At 50.1% G+C, this 15,872-nt stretch overlaps 1 protein-coding gene across 5 annotated transcripts in view; it reads right to left on the bottom strand.

The window, feature by feature from the left end:
* Positions 1-15,872, bottom strand: part of SAMD4A (sterile alpha motif domain containing 4A) — a 101,944-nt gene that overhangs the window by 32,278 nt on the left and 53,794 nt on the right. For all 5 annotated transcript variants that reach the window (XR_004980281.2, XM_036383704.2, XM_036383703.2 and 2 more), the window contains exon 3: positions 7,102-7,647. Coding sequence is in view for 4 of the 5 variants with exons in the window: in XM_036383704.2 (XP_036239597.1) it covers positions 7,102-7,647 (546 nt within the window). In the remaining variant the exon portion in view is untranslated. The remainder of the gene's footprint in view (positions 1-7,101; positions 7,648-15,872) is intronic.

Raw genomic sequence — 15,872 nt, forward strand, 5'->3', positions numbered from 1 at the left:
TCCATCCATGCAGACCAGCCCCGACCTCCTCCATGGCTTACCCAACCCAGGGCTTACCCAAACCCAGGGTTTGCAAGGGTTAAGGCAGCCCAGAGCACAGGGATTGCTGAAGTGCCTGGAAGCACCATTGGGTGTCACAAGGGCTGGTTTAGGAGCACTCACAGGTGTCTGTATCGACCACACATGGTTATGAGCCACCCTTGGCATCATCACCTGGTGCAAGTCACCACTGAGCCCAGCCTCAGGGTCTGCTCTCCTCTTTTGGAGACCCTTCTGCCTTTTGGTGACATCTCTGCCTCCAAGCACCGTGGCTGGTGAGGGGTCAAGCAGAGGCACAGCCACAAGATCTATCCTGCTGCCCATGTGAAACTCCACTTGCCAGAGCACACCAATGGGCAACGTGCTCCCTTCACTGCCTGCTCACCCTGCCTGGCAAGCAGGGATCCCTCACTTCTCCACACCCTGCTACAGCAGGACCAGCACACCCCAAAAGCTGTAGGCTGCACATATGCCCTGTGCTGTCACTTGTCCCCACACGAGAGCAGAGCAGGCACAGCACTGAGGGCCCTGCTCTGTCTCTGTGCTGTTACCTCAGGTAACATCAGCTCTGCCTTGCTAACCCCACCCCCACAGAGCCACCTGCATCCCCCCAGAGCTATCCACACCCTCCCTGAGCCACCCACATTCCCCCAGAGCCATCCACATCCTGCCAGAGGCACTGGAATCCCCCTTGAGCCACCCACATTCCCCAGGGCCACCTGCATGCCCTGAGAGCCAGCAGTTGATGGTAACAGACTTCTGCCCCATGGCTGCAAGGATGGGCATCCCTATGGGCAAAGCTGCCTGTGATCTGCAAGTTCCAGATGAACAAAACAGGAGAATCCCTCTTCCAGATATCCTGAGCTCAGTTCTTCGGTGGTTGATGGGTTACTCGAAGTCACCCTCCTGTGAAAATTTGTTTTTTGTTCCCTCCCAGTGCAGGTTATGATGTTTGGAAGACAAGAAATGGGCTGATGAGCTTGGGTGTGAGGCTGGGAACCCTGTGGGGATGACTGAAGGTGGGACCTCAGCATCACAAGGAGCTTTGTCACTCAGCCAAAGGCACAGTGAGAAAAGAGATCCTTTGGGAGCAAAGAAGTGAAGGGAATGTGCCACACAGGCTCAAAGGAGGATCCAAATGGGCAGGGGCAGCTAGCCTGAAGTTCAAAAGCTACAACAGGAAGGGACACTGGCTGTAAAACACACTCAGGAGCAGGGGCAGATCCTTCCCAGCACTGCTGACACCTCAAAAGGACACTGCTCTGGTTCCCCACCACCACTCCCATCTCCAGGGCTTGGTGGCCTCCAGGGTAAGGTGGGTGACCACCCATGTCACTGACTGAGTGATGCTCTGCAGAGCTGTGGGCTGTGTCTGCCAGGGACAAAGAGCTTTGAATTTATAGAGGGGACAGAAAATCTGTATCTGCTGTTCAGTGCTGTCCATCTTCTACAGATGGACTCAAGGATCTTAAAGGTCTTTCCCAATCTAAGTGATTCTATGCTGTTCTCACTCACAGTCCTGTCTGCTGCTGTATTGATGTACATGGATTTCAGCAAATAACTCTGCTCACACCTGCTCTCCTCATACAACAATTCTGATTTCAAGCTACAGGATTAGCAAGATTTTGTAGCACTGGGAACCTGACAAAGTGTGAGACTTGTGGAAGTGCTCTCTGCCCGTTGTGTGTGGCACTAGAGGGCATGAGCAAGACAACAAATGCCCTTGTCTGCCACCACTGAGAAGCTCAAGTGTAGTAAAGGCCAACGAGCTTTTCTCAGCCTATCAGCAAAAGAGAAGACAAGCAGACATGAGAGGTGTCCCCAGCTGGCAGGATGAGTGCCAGGGTGCCAAGTCTCAGCAAGGCCAACTGAGCAACAATTTTCTGAAGGCAATTCCAAAAGCTAATCCACCCCCAGCAAGAACAGGACATTTGTTTGCTTCACTGCTGTAACCTCACTAAGACATTTTCATTTTCTCATGACATGTTTTGCTAAGTCTGCATGGGAGGAAATGTGTTCCTCTGTGTGAGGCAAACACAAGGCTGAGGACACACAATTCCCTCCCTTCAGCTGTTGCTGAAATCTACACAGAGGACAACAACTTTGAAGGTGCCTAACAACCCAACACAGATCAGGGTGGTCCTGTGGGTTATAACATGCAGATATCCCATTACCAGCCCAGTTTGGGTACCAGCTATGGCAACAGGGCTGTCTGCAGTGGAAGGCAGAGAGCTGCTGCACAGCAGGTAGGGGAGCAAGAGTCAGGAAACCCACACTCTGTTCATGGCAAGAGCTTTCTTGGTGTGGTTTGTTCCCCCTCAATTCCCTGATGGCTCGGGGAGAGCTCCAGCACGTTCATCTGCCCTCTCACTGGGGATTCCACAACTGCAGCAAATGTTGGCAAAATCCTGCAGGCCATGTCACACACACACACATGTTCTGACACACAGCAGCTGCAGATCTGCCTCCAGGGCAGGACCACAGAAACATTGAATTGTTTGGGTTGGAAGGGACCTTAGAGATCATCCAGTACCATCCCTTGCCATGGGCAGGGGACACCTTCCACTATCCCAGGCTGCTTCAAGTCCTGCCCAATCTGGCCTTGGACACTTCCAGGGGCAGCTACAGCTTCTCTGGCCAACCAGTGCCTTGCCATCCTCACAGGGAAGAATTTCTTCCCAATATCCAGTTTAACCCTGCCCTCTGTCAGTCTGAACCTGGCCTGGGGTGCATGGAAGGAAGAGCTCTGATTTACTTCTCTTCAGCTCTAGGACAATCTGGAGATTTTTCTCTTTCAGGACAAGAAATCTGCACAGGTGAGTATTTCTCCTCCCTTGCTCTGCTTGCTCTCCTTCTCCTTGTGTACAAACACCACCAGTTTTCTGGCAGAGCCTCCCATGGGAAGGGTGCAGCAGGCCTGAGCACCAGCATCTTTCCCATTTCTGCAGGAGAGGAAGGGTGGCTCCAGACTGGCAAGAGCTTTGCTGCTCCCTCTCAGGGGAAGCCAGGCAGTGCAGTGACACTGGAACACCAAAGAGTGCACCATCCCTCCGGTGTGAACACAGTGCCAAGGATTCCTGCTCTCTGGGATATTCCCTGGCAAGGTCTCTGACTGTATCTGTGCCTCATTGACCTGTGACTTTATGGTCCAGATGAGACCAGTGTATCTGCAATCCTCCTCCTCAGCACAGCTAATGACAGACCCTCCTTTGCACAGATTTCCATCCAAGAGGGTGGAAAACACAGGGCTGAGCTGTGCTTCCATCTGACAGCAAATCCAGCTGTGCCATCAGTGCTGGGGTGGAGCCACTTCCAGGGGCAGGGAAGGGGCTGGAGCCCCACACAAGAAGCTCTTGGCAGCTTTGCAAACCAGCTGCCTTCCTCTGTCCTTTCAGAGTTTCCAGGCCGTGTCTCCATCACAAAGACGTTGTGCAAGCCCAACATTTTGCAACTGCTGCCTGACCTGGCCACAGAGGCAGGACTCCAGGCTTCACCCCATCCCCACGGGGAGCAGCTCCAGCTCCAGCTCCAGCCTCCTCCCTGCCTGTGCTCCCGAGCCCATGCCAGGGCTGTCTGTACTCCTGCAGTGCTAAAGCTTGGTTTAAAGCTGCATCTCAAGCTTTGCAGGAATTGCTGATGCAGTGGGTGGGAAGGAGCACATGAACATCACAGAATCCCAGAATGGTTTGGGATGGAAGGGACCTTAAAGCCCATCTGGTTCCACTCCCCTGCCATGGACCAGACACCTTCCATTAGACCAGACCGAAGACTCATCCAGCCTGGCCTTGAACACTTCCAAGGATGAGGCAGCCACAGCTTCTCTGGGCCAACTTCCATTGTCTGGGGTGAGTCCTGATCACTCCAGACCCAAATTCATCACTTAGAACACTGGCCCCACTCCTGGAGCAGCATTCCTGTGGTAAATCCAGAGTGACTCCTTCAGAACATTCCAGACTTGCCTCCTGAAACATCTCCTTAAGCCTTGACTAACCTCTGCTAACCCCAGTTATGGGAGAGCTGGAGATGAACCACTCCTGAACCAAATCTCAAAACTAGAGTCTAGGTCGAGTCAAAGTCAAGGACAGCACAAAGCAAAACATCACATGAGCTCCAGCCACCCATATTTCAGCCCTGTGCCATGACAGCATTAAATCTCACTGTGCCACAGCACCAGAAGAACATAGCTCAGGCAACATCACCACATCACTGCTCTGGGAAAGACTTTGCCCCGTTTTGGTGTCAGGAACAGGCAGTGGCGTTGCAGGGATGGGTCAGGGAAGGTTGAGCCCTGCAGGGTGTTGCTGGATTAAAGCCTCTGCACAGATAAACACCTCTGAGTAAGAGGGAGAACTTAAAACTAATAACAACACTAAAACCTAAACAAACACTAAGGAGTTGAGGGCTTTGCTTTGGAATAAAAGATTAATAAACATATCGATTGAGTCAAGGGGCTGGGACAAAGGCTGACAGCCGTGTTTATTTTTTAGCATCTATCTGTGGACTTACCAGGCTTTTGCCCAAGCCAAATATTGTGTTAAGGAAGTTTATGAACTGACACATGAAGTGTGGTTGGGTCACCTCCAGCTCAGCCCACGGCTGTCTGAGCATGGTGCCACCAAAATACGTCTGCAGGAGTTACAACAGCCTAACCCATGGGCCTGCACTATCGCTAGCAGAGGATGATGCAGCCAAGCAAGTGGCAGAGATTGAGGAGGAATTCAAGCAGAGGACTGGGTAAAGTGTAGGGCTGTTGGCAGACCCACAGGTGTTCCTGCCCCAGCTGCTGCTGAACACACTGAATTCTGAGAGAATTTAGGAGAAACCACAGCACTGCAGCAGCTCAGGCACTGCAGCAGTTCAGCTGTTGCCTCAGTTTTGGAATCTTGTGCCAACACCTGGGGACCGCAACGGGCAAGGGGTGGGTCAATGCTTCTGCTCAGAGCTAAATATGAGCACAGAAAGGCTCAAAAATCCACCAAGGGGTTTGTGGAAAGAGTCCTTCAAGACCTAACACTTGCAAGAGCTCCAGCCACTGTCAGTGATCAACCTGCTGCACCCACCACACCTCCCTGCTCCCAGATCCTGACATGAGGAGCCAGACCCCTTCCATGGTGTGCAAAGCCTCTGAACCACCAGGCATGCAAAAACCACATGGAAAACCCCCCCAAAAAAAAACCCTTGGAGAGCTTTAACAAACCAACTGCAAGTAGATTCATGGGGTTTTTCTCACCCTGCCTCCTTGTTAGACCTTCCCATGCAGCTCAGTCACCCTGGAACAGCTTCACAGCACAGGGTCTGGCTCTCAGAGAACTGCACATCACACAACCCCACAGCAGCAGGAGCTGGGGGCTTCACAGACAGGGGGCTGGATGGGAATGATGGTTTAGAGCCTGTGGAGAAGCTGAGAGCCTTCTGCTAAATCCCCACCTGCCTGCAAGGATGGACACAGGAGAGGCAGGGACCAGGGTGCTACAGCAATAAACCCAGAGCTGTGTTTTATAGTGCTGTTGATTTGAAACACCACTTAAAAAAAAAAAAAGCAATTCTTACAGGAGAGAGAAAAGCCCAGAAGCCTTAAATGACCATTTTAAAGCTTTTAGCTATTTAATTGTGGCTTTCCACACTCTAATAAAGAAACCAAGGCTGCTGCCACAAGAAGCCTCTCCTCCCCAAAGTGCTCTCGGCATCCCTGATTTCTAGGAGATGCTGATAAAGCATCTTGGAGAGATTTCTGAGTATCCCAGAGTGAAGGAGGACATGCAGCCCTGCAGGTGACATGGTGGCAGTCACCCAAAGGCGTGACAGCATGAGTCGGTGGGTAGGGGAGCTTCTGAACCCCACTGAACATCATCTTTTCAGTGTTGCATTCCTGCTGTCCCAAAGAAGGCTCACAGGGATCAATGGCTGCTTTGAACACCAGTTGTAGCTGCACTACAGCTTCACACAAAACCCAGTGCTGGACAGATCTCCAGTCATGGAGCTCTCCATGTGTCCAAGCCTTGGCTTGGGCTCTGCACCATCCATCAAAGCCTGGCAAGGTCTCCATGGGAGAAGAACCACCCAGCTCTCCTGGAAAACACTGAGGACTGTCCATTAAACTCCTCTGTCACCACCAGCCTCACACCTCTGCCCTGCAAATACAAGGGAACCTTTTCAGATACCCTGAAACTGGTGGATTCCAGCTCTGCTTCCAAAACTTTTGCCTGCACTCATGGTGCCAATCCCATTTCCTCTCAGTAAGTCCTCAGCACGCTTTTGGACTTGCCTCAAGGCCTCCAGCTCACTTTTGGACATGAAGCATCAGTTTCCTGCTTGCTTTAGGCACTCTTGAAACATGAACTGTAAATCTACATAAAGCTGCATGAAACACAAGGGGTTCCCTTCAGTAAGGCCCATTTTTCTACTCTAACTTTTTCTTACTCTTTGCTGTTTTCCCTCCTCTCCAGCTCCCAGGTGCCACAGACACATTTTATGAAAAATCCTTTCCTTAGGATTTTTTTTTCCTCCTCCCTGAGAAGCTGAGAGGCCTCAGGGACAAAATGTAACCAATGGTTATCTGCTGCTGGGAATGCAACAGGGGTCTGTGATTGGTCTCATGTGGTTGTTTCTAATTAATGGCCAATCACAGTCAGCTGGCTCTGACTCTCTGTCCGAGACACAAGCTTTTGTTATCATTCTTTCTTTTTCTACTCTTAGCTAGCCTTCTGATGAAATCCTTTCTTCTATTCTTTTAGTATAGTTTTAGTATAATATATATAATAAAATAATAAATCAAGCCTTCTGAAACATGGAGTCAGATCCTCATCTCTTCCCTCATCCCAAGACCCCTGTGAACACCAGCACACCCAGGTCTTTAAAACCCCATAATGCTGGAAGAAAAAAAAACCAACAAGGCAAGCAGGAAATAAAAAAACACAGGTGAGGAAAGGAAAAATAAAGAAAAAAAAAAAGAGTTTTCTATGGCCCAGATGAGTTCAGCCCCTGTGCTAACCAGGCCAAAGCAGCAATTCCTAGTGGGATGGGGGGGGGGGACTGTCCCCAGATCCTCCCGTGAGTACTCACTGGTGCTTGTGCTAGTGCCGATGGTGTTGATGGTGGTGGGGACGGAGGAGGAGGAGTAGAGGGGCAGGTGGCCGTTCTCACAGGCCAGGTTTTTGTCCTGCCAGCTGGAGGCGCTGACGCTGATGCCGGAGTCCCTGGAGTTCTGCCAGCCGTTGTTGAGTTTGTCGTCGGAGTTCTGTCTTTGGTGATAGTAGTGAGCCTGCCCGTAGTCCAGCGAGTCCGAGCGGCCCCGGCCCTGCCCGCCAAAGCCCCCCGACGACGACGACGACAACGACGACGACGTGCGGTCCTCCAGGTGGTTGAGCCACATGGCCAGGGCGCTCCTGTCCTCCAGGGAGGTGGCAGGGTGGATCAAGGCGTAGGACAGCAGCTGCCTGCTCTCCTCGATGTGCTGGTTGTGCTCAATGGAGTGCGCCAGGATTTTGGGCAAGAGTTTCATGTACTCGACTTTCGCCTCGATGTTGCCGGGCTTGAGTAAAGGCAGGTGGGTCAGCAAGAGGGAGATCACTTTGTCCTTGGATTCCTGTTGCCACTGGTTAATGATTCCTGTTGAAGGAATAAGGAGGGGGGGGAAAAAGGGAGATTAATGAGAAATTGATAAACAGAGGTAATAAAGAAATAACCGGGTCCTGACAGGGTAAATGAGACATGCCGAAGGGATTTGCACATGTGTGGTTGTCACAGACATGTTTTATGAAAAATCCTTTCCTTAGGATTTTTTCTCCTGAGAGGCCTCAGGAACAAAATGTAAACAATGATTATCTGCTGCTGTGGAATGAAACAGGTGCATCTTTGATTGGTCCATGTTGATTGTTTCTAATTAATAGCCAATCACAGTCAGCTGGCTTGGACTCTCTGAGAGTCAGGAGCTTTTGTTTTCATTCTTCTTCTTGCTTGCTTCTGATGAAATCCTTTCTTCTATTCTTTTAGTATAGTTTAAATATAATATATATCATAAAATAATAAATCAAGCCTTCTAAACATGGAGTCAACACTCTCATCTCTCCCCTGGTCCTGGGACCCCTGTGAACACCACCATATGTGGCAGCACAACATGATCATCTCCCTGGCAAGGGGGTCACTGTTGTATTGCACTAAATAGTTATCCAGACACGGATTCTTACAGGTCACCACCCTGTAAAACCACTGTCAGGGCAAAGCTTGCCAAACTGGATGCCAAAAGTTACCAAATGCCCCTGAAAATCACTGAAAAAAACAAACTACACCCAACTCTATGTGGGAAATGCATTTATAGCCATTTTCCAACTCTACTGCTGTCGCTCTTATTTTAATCAAAATCATGATTTGGCCCAAATTTTTCATACTGTTGCAGATTACAGAAAATACTACACAAAAGCACTCAGTGGGTAAAGCTAACCTTTCAAAAGAACTTGTCTGAAAAACTGAAAAGGTCAAGATTCAAAGGAGATAACACAGGAGAGAACCCCAGAGGAAACACAATCATCCATCCAGGGTGTTGGTGCATCCACCAGCCCCAAAGGAAAGGAGGGAAGCAGCCCCAGAGCTCCTGTTCCTCTGTTAGATCACAGCAAATAGGAGAGGTTTCAGAAGAAGAGGGGAAAAAAAGAAAAGAAAAGAAAAGAAAAGAAAAGAAAAGAAAAGAAAAGAAAAGAAAAGAAAAGAAAAGAAAAGAAAAGAAAAGAAAAGAAACCCAGGGGTTGGATTTAAATACGCAGAAGGAAAAGTCAGGGAATTACAAACTGGTCACTTAACTGGAACTCCTGGAAAACTGATGGAACAAATAATGAAACAACCTATTTGTAAGCACTTAGGAGATAACAAGATGATAAGTGACTGCCGACACCCATTTGTCAAGAGCAATTTGATTTCCTTCTGCGACAGAGCAACTGGCCTGTGAATAGCTGGAGGAACAGGCAGTGCTGTATATCTTGATATTCATTAGGTGCTGCTGCACATGGCTCCCTCAGCAGCACAGCAGAGAGAAACTGCTCTAATGTGGGCACACAACTCATCCGAAAAGCACATGGAGGGAGCTGGTGCTGCTGATTCACTGTGAGACTCAGAGGATGTGCTGGGCAAGGAGACCTGTCCTGGGCCTGGCACCACCCAGAATGTCACTGGTGATAAGGGTGATGTGATAAACGTGATCAGCATGCAGGTATTGTGCTAAGGGAAAGGAAAGCACTCCAAGAAACTGGACTAGAGGTCAAACAGTGCTGAGGATTCGAAGGGGTGGCATGAAGCTGGGTCAGGGAAGTTTAGGCTGGAGATCAGGAAAAGGTTCTTAGATTCTTCCCCCAGAGGGTGGTGGGGCACTGAGCAGGCTCCCCAGGGACTGGTGACAGCACCAGCCTGCCAGAGCTCCAGGACAATTTGGACAATGCTCTCAAGCACAGGATGGGATTGGAGTGTCCTGAGCAGGGTCAGGAGCTGGACTCGATGATCCTTGTGGGTCTCCTTCCAGCTCAGGACATTCTATGAGACTTGAAGAGATGTGAAAGAACATCTGCATGAAGCAGGTGCAAACATCTGCATGAAGCAGGTGCAAACATCTGCATGCAGGTGGGAACAAAGGGCTGTGCAGCACGAGGTGGGCAAGGGCCTGGCTTGGGAAGCACCACCTCAGTCAGACACCATTGAGGCACAGAAAATCTGCACCAGGCAGCCTGACCCTGGCTGAGAGGTGAACACTGGCATGGACAAGCTGCTCTCCACCTCTGCTGCTGCCCAGGGAAATGCTGGAGTCACCACCTCTGGAGGGATTTAGCAGCTGTGAGGATGTGGCCCTTGGGGACATGGGTCAGTGGTGGCCTTGGCAGTGCTGGGGGAATGGTTGAACTCAGTGATCTTGGAGGGTTTTTCCAACCTAAACAATTCTATGATTCTCTGACTTGAACTGCAGCAAAGATGAATGAGGTTGGACATGATGAAAGTGCCTCCTGTAAGCCCAGGACATTGTGAGATCTCCATCACCAGAGGTTTCTCTGAAGAGCTGATACAAACTCCAAGCACCTACCAAATCTACCCAGACCAGCCAACAGACACTCCCCAGCCCCAGGGCAGTCTCTCCTCCAGTGCTGACCAAATCCCTCTGCAAAGCCTTCAATTCTTCAGCCCTGTCTTAGGCTGTGCTACAGGAGCCACAACTGAGCTGTGTGCTGGAGAATGCTCCTCCCTCCTTGCTTTAAACACACTGCCCAAAGCTTCATCAGGTGAAATGTTGAAAAAATCCCCCGAAATTTTATGTTTTCCCTCCCTGTCTGCTGTCTTCAATCCATTCCACACAAGAAGCTGCTCTAAATCACTGATTATCCCTATAGCCTCTGTGTGGTTCTGAGTAGGGTAACTGAACCCACACCACTGAAATGCAGGTCTGGATCTCCATCTGTAGGATCATTCATCAGGTTTGCTCTTGGGAAGGCACAAGAGCAAATCAATGTCCAGCTCAGGATATCGTGTGACCCAGAAATTGGACTCTACAATCCATGTGGGTCCCCTCCATCTCAGGATATTCCATGATATTCCATGATTCTATGATTCTGCATGATCCATGCTGCCAGCCAGCAGCTAACCCAACCCTCCCACCATCTCTGACCCAGAAAAGGGCTGTTAGAGCAGCAACTTCTCCCAGTTAGGGCCAAACTCTGTCCCTCAGTTTCCTGACACGACTGTGGCGGTGAGCAGCACTCACCCCTCCACATTCACCCTCCCAGTTCCAAGGCATGCAACTGTTTTAATGGGAAGCCACTAGATGGCTTGCTGGAAACACTGGAGACTCTCCCTGGAACTTTCTGCACTGGTATTTACTTCTCCAGAGCTCCCCCTCCTCCTGAGCCAGCACAGCGTGCCCGAGCCATCCTGTGCCGAAAGGAGCAAGGGACACGACGTGGCACAGCTCTGGTGGAGAAGGAACTGCTGCATTGCAGCAGAGGGGACTTGGGGTGCTCTGGGTGTGCTCCTGTGCCCGTGGGAATGCTGTGAGGTTGTTTTGGTGCTAAAAAAATGGGATTTGGGAGAGCAACACTCAGCATAAGTGATGCTGTAAAGGATACACGAGTGTAGTGGGATTCAAGGCTCACCAGTGCATATCCATATTTTCCATATGCAGATGTCCCTGCTCCAGGCAAGGCTTCCTGTTGGGATGAATGTGATTTATCTGTCCCCTCTCTCTTAGTCAGCTGCCTGGTGAGTTGAAAACATGTTTTATTTTCTCCCATCCTCCTGCAGAGAGGGAATGTCACACCCCGATATTTTATCATCCTTCTCATGGTGGTTCAGCAGCACTTTCAGGCTGGCACAGCCAAACCCCAGCCTGGCACCAGCTGGGATTCTGTAGCAGCTCAGATAAACTGAGAAATCAAAGACCATTAAAAAAAAAGGCCTGCAATGCACTGCTCAAAGAAGTTGGTGCCACTTAAACACAGGAGGAAAATACACATAGAAAAAGCTGAGTCTGGTGTAAACTGGGTGCAGGAGAGGAGGAGGAGGAGGAGGGAGGCAGGTGGCCGTGGCTGGGCTCCTCCTCCTCACATGGGGGAGAGCTGAGCACGAAGGTCCCCACTGGGGAAACACAGGATGGCGCCAGAGCTGCTTCTTGGGAACTTTGCCTTGGACCTCCAAGAGATTCGGGGGTTTAAACCACAGCCCCAAAAAGATGGAGCACTGACACAGAAGCCTGTGGCTGATGAAGGGCTGGGTGCCCCAGCCCAGGCAGGAGCTGGTCTCCTTCTCAGGCAGCAGCAGGATGTGCACAATTAAACAAAAATGGAAAATAATTAGATCTGAAAGAGGTTTGGCTCTCTCTGAGATGGGGCAGAAGGTCAGGCTTAATCCTATCTGCCAGAAAATAGAGGGATCTGGAGAGGGCAGTGCAGGAGGGGGAAGCTGGCACTGCCTGTGGGCAGGGGGAGAGGGGCTGGCAACGCCCCAGAGCCCCCCTTCAGCCCCTCACCTGCTCCCATGCACTCCTGGCCATCTGGGATATCTCATCCTTTAGTGCCAGAACAAACACTCTGGGGCAGCTGAGACTGGGAATTGTTTGGGATCCCACATGCCAGGGTCCTGACACGATACCTGTGGTGGGTCACAGGCACTAATCTCATGACAGACTCATTCATTCTCCTGGATGCTGCTGCAGGGATGCCTGGTGCTTCCCATCATGAGGATTTCACTGCTCTGTGCAATGTCACTGGCAAATCCGAGCATAGAGAGAGCCCCAAAGTTAGAGCCCCCCCACCTTGCTGCCTAGAAATCCCCCAAAATCCCTGTCCTGCCCACTGCTGCCACTGAACTACCATCTCTTTTTGGAGATGAGGTAAGATAACAACTGACCAGCCCTGCACCGGGAAGGGATGGGAGCTGCTGGTACCCCTGAAGCAGAAAATCCCAGCTTTTATTATGGGACATTTTCTTGGATGAGAAGCTGAATGAAGGTGGGATGTGAAACTACCTTCTACTGAAGGATTACTTAACTGACAGGATTTTGCTGCTAGACAGCCCAGCTGATGCATGTGCAGCATGCCTGAGGATAAATCCAGCTCCAAATATAGCTGGGTCCTGCTTTCAAGACTGCAACCTGTGCTTGTGCTATGAATAGGACCAACACCATCCCCAAAACTGGGGCTTCTGGCTGGAAAATGAGGTGAAATTTGTAAATTTATTAATCCATTAAGGGATTTCTCTGCTTAATCACTGCTGGATCCCTGCAAACTGTTAATTTGTTAATTGCCACCATGTCCAGTGGTGATGGATCCACCCCTAATGCTGCACTGCAGGAGGGACCTTCCTGCCTTTACTCTGAGGGATGAGGGGGTTATTCCAACCACCAGCAAGGCTCATGGTTATGATGTCCTGGGAACAGTCACAGTTTTCCAAATGTAAAGCCAGACCAGATGGACAAAGGCAGGACAGACACAGTCCCTGCAAAAAACAACATGAGTAGCACACTGGTGCCTGCATTTACAAACCTCGAAGGGCCAAACTGCAGGGGTTTAATTCTAGTTTTGGTTTTTGTGAAGAGACCTGTGGGTCAGAAGATTCCAGTTTAAAAGCACCACCCCTGGTGAGAGGGATGGCCAAGAGCAGCTGTCAGCACAGGAGAAGAACGTGTGGGTCTCACCAGGTTTCTTGTCTTCAAGGAACAACAATGATGCCAAGTAACTCTCAAGCACTGAAAGAACCCAAAAAACAACCAAACCCATCCAAGACAAACCATCTCATTTTGAAAGCAGAAATTGGGTTCTCCTCCTGTTACTGTACACAACTTATTTCACAGTGAAACCCAAGCCAAGTGAAGTGTCCAGAGGAGGCCACGGAGCTGCTCCAAGGGCTGGAGCCAGGCTGGGAGAGCTGGGGGTGCTCACCTGGAGAGGAGAAGGCTCCAGGGAGAGCTCAGAGCCCCTGGCAGGGCCTGAAGGGGCTCCAGGAGAGCTGGAGAGGGACTGGGGACAAGGGATGGAGGGACAGGAGCCAGGGAATGGCTCCCAGTGCCAGAGGGCAGGGATGGGTGGGAGAATTGGGAATTCCTGGCTGGGAGGGTGGTGAGGCCCTGGCACAAGTGCCCAGAGAAGCTGTGCCTGTCCCTGGATCCCTGGCAGTGTCTAAGGCCAGGCTGGACAAGGTTTGGAGCAGCCTGGGATGGTTGAAGGTGTCCCTGCCCATGGCAGGAGGTTGGAATGAAGTGGTCTTCAAGGTCCCTTCCAATCCAAAGCATTCCAGGATTCCATGAATTTGCTGATTGTGATTTTGGTGAAATGAGAGAGATGAGTGATGTGTACCTTATGAAACAGACAACAGCTTATCCTGAGCAATTAGGACACCAATTTGAAGACTGGAAGTGTTTTTAAAACTGCCCAAGGATCTTCCAAGTAACAAAGAGGACATTCACACAGGAGGTTTGGTATCATTGCCCCTCAATGCCAAGTCAGTGCACTTAAGGGCTCCAGTTGTCAGCAAACTGCTCTTAAATTACTGTTTTATTATGCCCTTGTTTTCAGTTTTCCATAAAAAGTTCTCAAAAGCCCATTCAGATAATTTGCCCAAGCAAGAAATGACTAAGAGAGGGATTCATAGGATCATTAAGGTTGGAAAAGACCTCTAAGATCATTGAGTCCAACCATTAACCAGATGCTCAAATCTGAAAGGCACCCTCTAAGCACCTTCCCAGAAGGGCTGCAATGAATTGCACTCTCAGATGTATTTGGGGAGAAAAACCAGGAATTTTCACTAAAAGTTTAGGTTGGGATCCTTGATCTTGTAAAGTGACATACTGCAGCATCAGGGACTGGAGAGAGGAGCTGGGTGCTCCTAGATGGCAAGGAAGCTTTTCTGGGGATGGACAACACCAAGGTTTTCATGTCTTGGATGGCCAACAGCAAAAGAGAAATCCAAACCATGCTTAGGCAGCTGGCAAGTGCTTCCAGTGAGCCTGGAATCAGTGGCCACAGAGCAGGAGATGGCTATTTCTGGGTTTGCAGGAAGGTTTTTCAAGAGGCTTCCTCAGCAGCTCCCAGAAGAGGCTCCCATTGTTTGCCATTTCCTGGACTATGAACGTGAAACTGAATCTGGGTGATGAGCAGAGCTATGTGGAGGGCACCCACTTTTTATTGTCAGAGGCAGAAAAATCAGCACCTGGACTCATCCTGCTGTGCAAAGACCCAGCAGCACATCACCACTCACCAGCTTCTCCACACATCCATGGGAGATGCTGCACTTCCATCAAAATCCTCCAAATCTGCAAACGAGGTCATCTCCAGTCAGGATCTCACACCTATTCCAGCTCCCTGGATGCCTTCACCAGGGCAAAAGGGGTCAAGAAACCTGACCCTGCATATGAACACAGCCCAACACCTGAGCTTGGCCACAGCATCATCTCTCAGTGGATGACATCATCAGACAAACCTGAATTCTATGTCTAGTTGTTCCAGTTTCTCCCAAGCACTTCTGTTTGCCTTCATTTCCAGTTGAATTTATCTGGTTTTATGCTGGAATTCATCTGCTTCAGATTCTGAACTAGATGATCTTTAAGGTTCCTCCCAACCCAAACCATTCAGTGATTCTTTGAGCGGGGTGGAGAAACCACAGCCCACCTCACACAGGGCAGTTTGCTGCAAAGATAAAGCAGAGGAGCCAAAAAAATCAAGAGATTTCACCCACAAGTCCGAATTTGCACCAAGTGCATCAGCCAAGGGCAGGTTGCTGCCAGTCCCAGCCTTCCCACAACTGGGTTTACTGGTGTGTGAGGCGGTCCAGCTCCCCACCACCCATCACAGAAATCCACTCTCCAACAGTACTGCAGACACAAACCTCTGCCCTGGCTCCTGCTGCAGCAGCTCGATTGAAGGTGAAGCACAAAGTGTTTCCAGCTGAAGGGATTTAAATTATTATTTGCAGTAATTAGCACCTGCACGTTGACCCAGTCACAATACTTTGTTTGGGCAATTTTACATCATTCCCTTCGTAAATCAGCCTCACTCAAAAGGCCAACATGAAGGAAAACAAAGCGAGAATCCTGTTGGAAGCACTCTGTACCCCATCCAGAGCACATCAATACCTTCACTGTTAAATCTGGCAGCCTTCTCCCTCCACCAGAGGCCAAATAATCAGAATTTCAGCATGTTCCTCCTCGTTATTGTGACCGGCGCTAATTAAAAGGAAAAACATCTCAGTGATAAACGTTACTGCTGACCTGCCAAGTGCAGCAGGCAGAGAGGCAGTCATTGAAACACTGCTGAACCTGAATCCTGCTCCTCATCCCCCCAAGACTGATGCCAACACAGGGGAGAAGACAC

Source organism: Molothrus ater, chromosome 6, assembly GCF_012460135.2.
Source record: "Molothrus ater isolate BHLD 08-10-18 breed brown headed cowbird chromosome 6, BPBGC_Mater_1.1, whole genome shotgun sequence".
In the NCBI taxonomy this organism is placed as follows: domain Eukaryota; kingdom Metazoa; phylum Chordata; class Aves; order Passeriformes; family Icteridae; genus Molothrus; species Molothrus ater.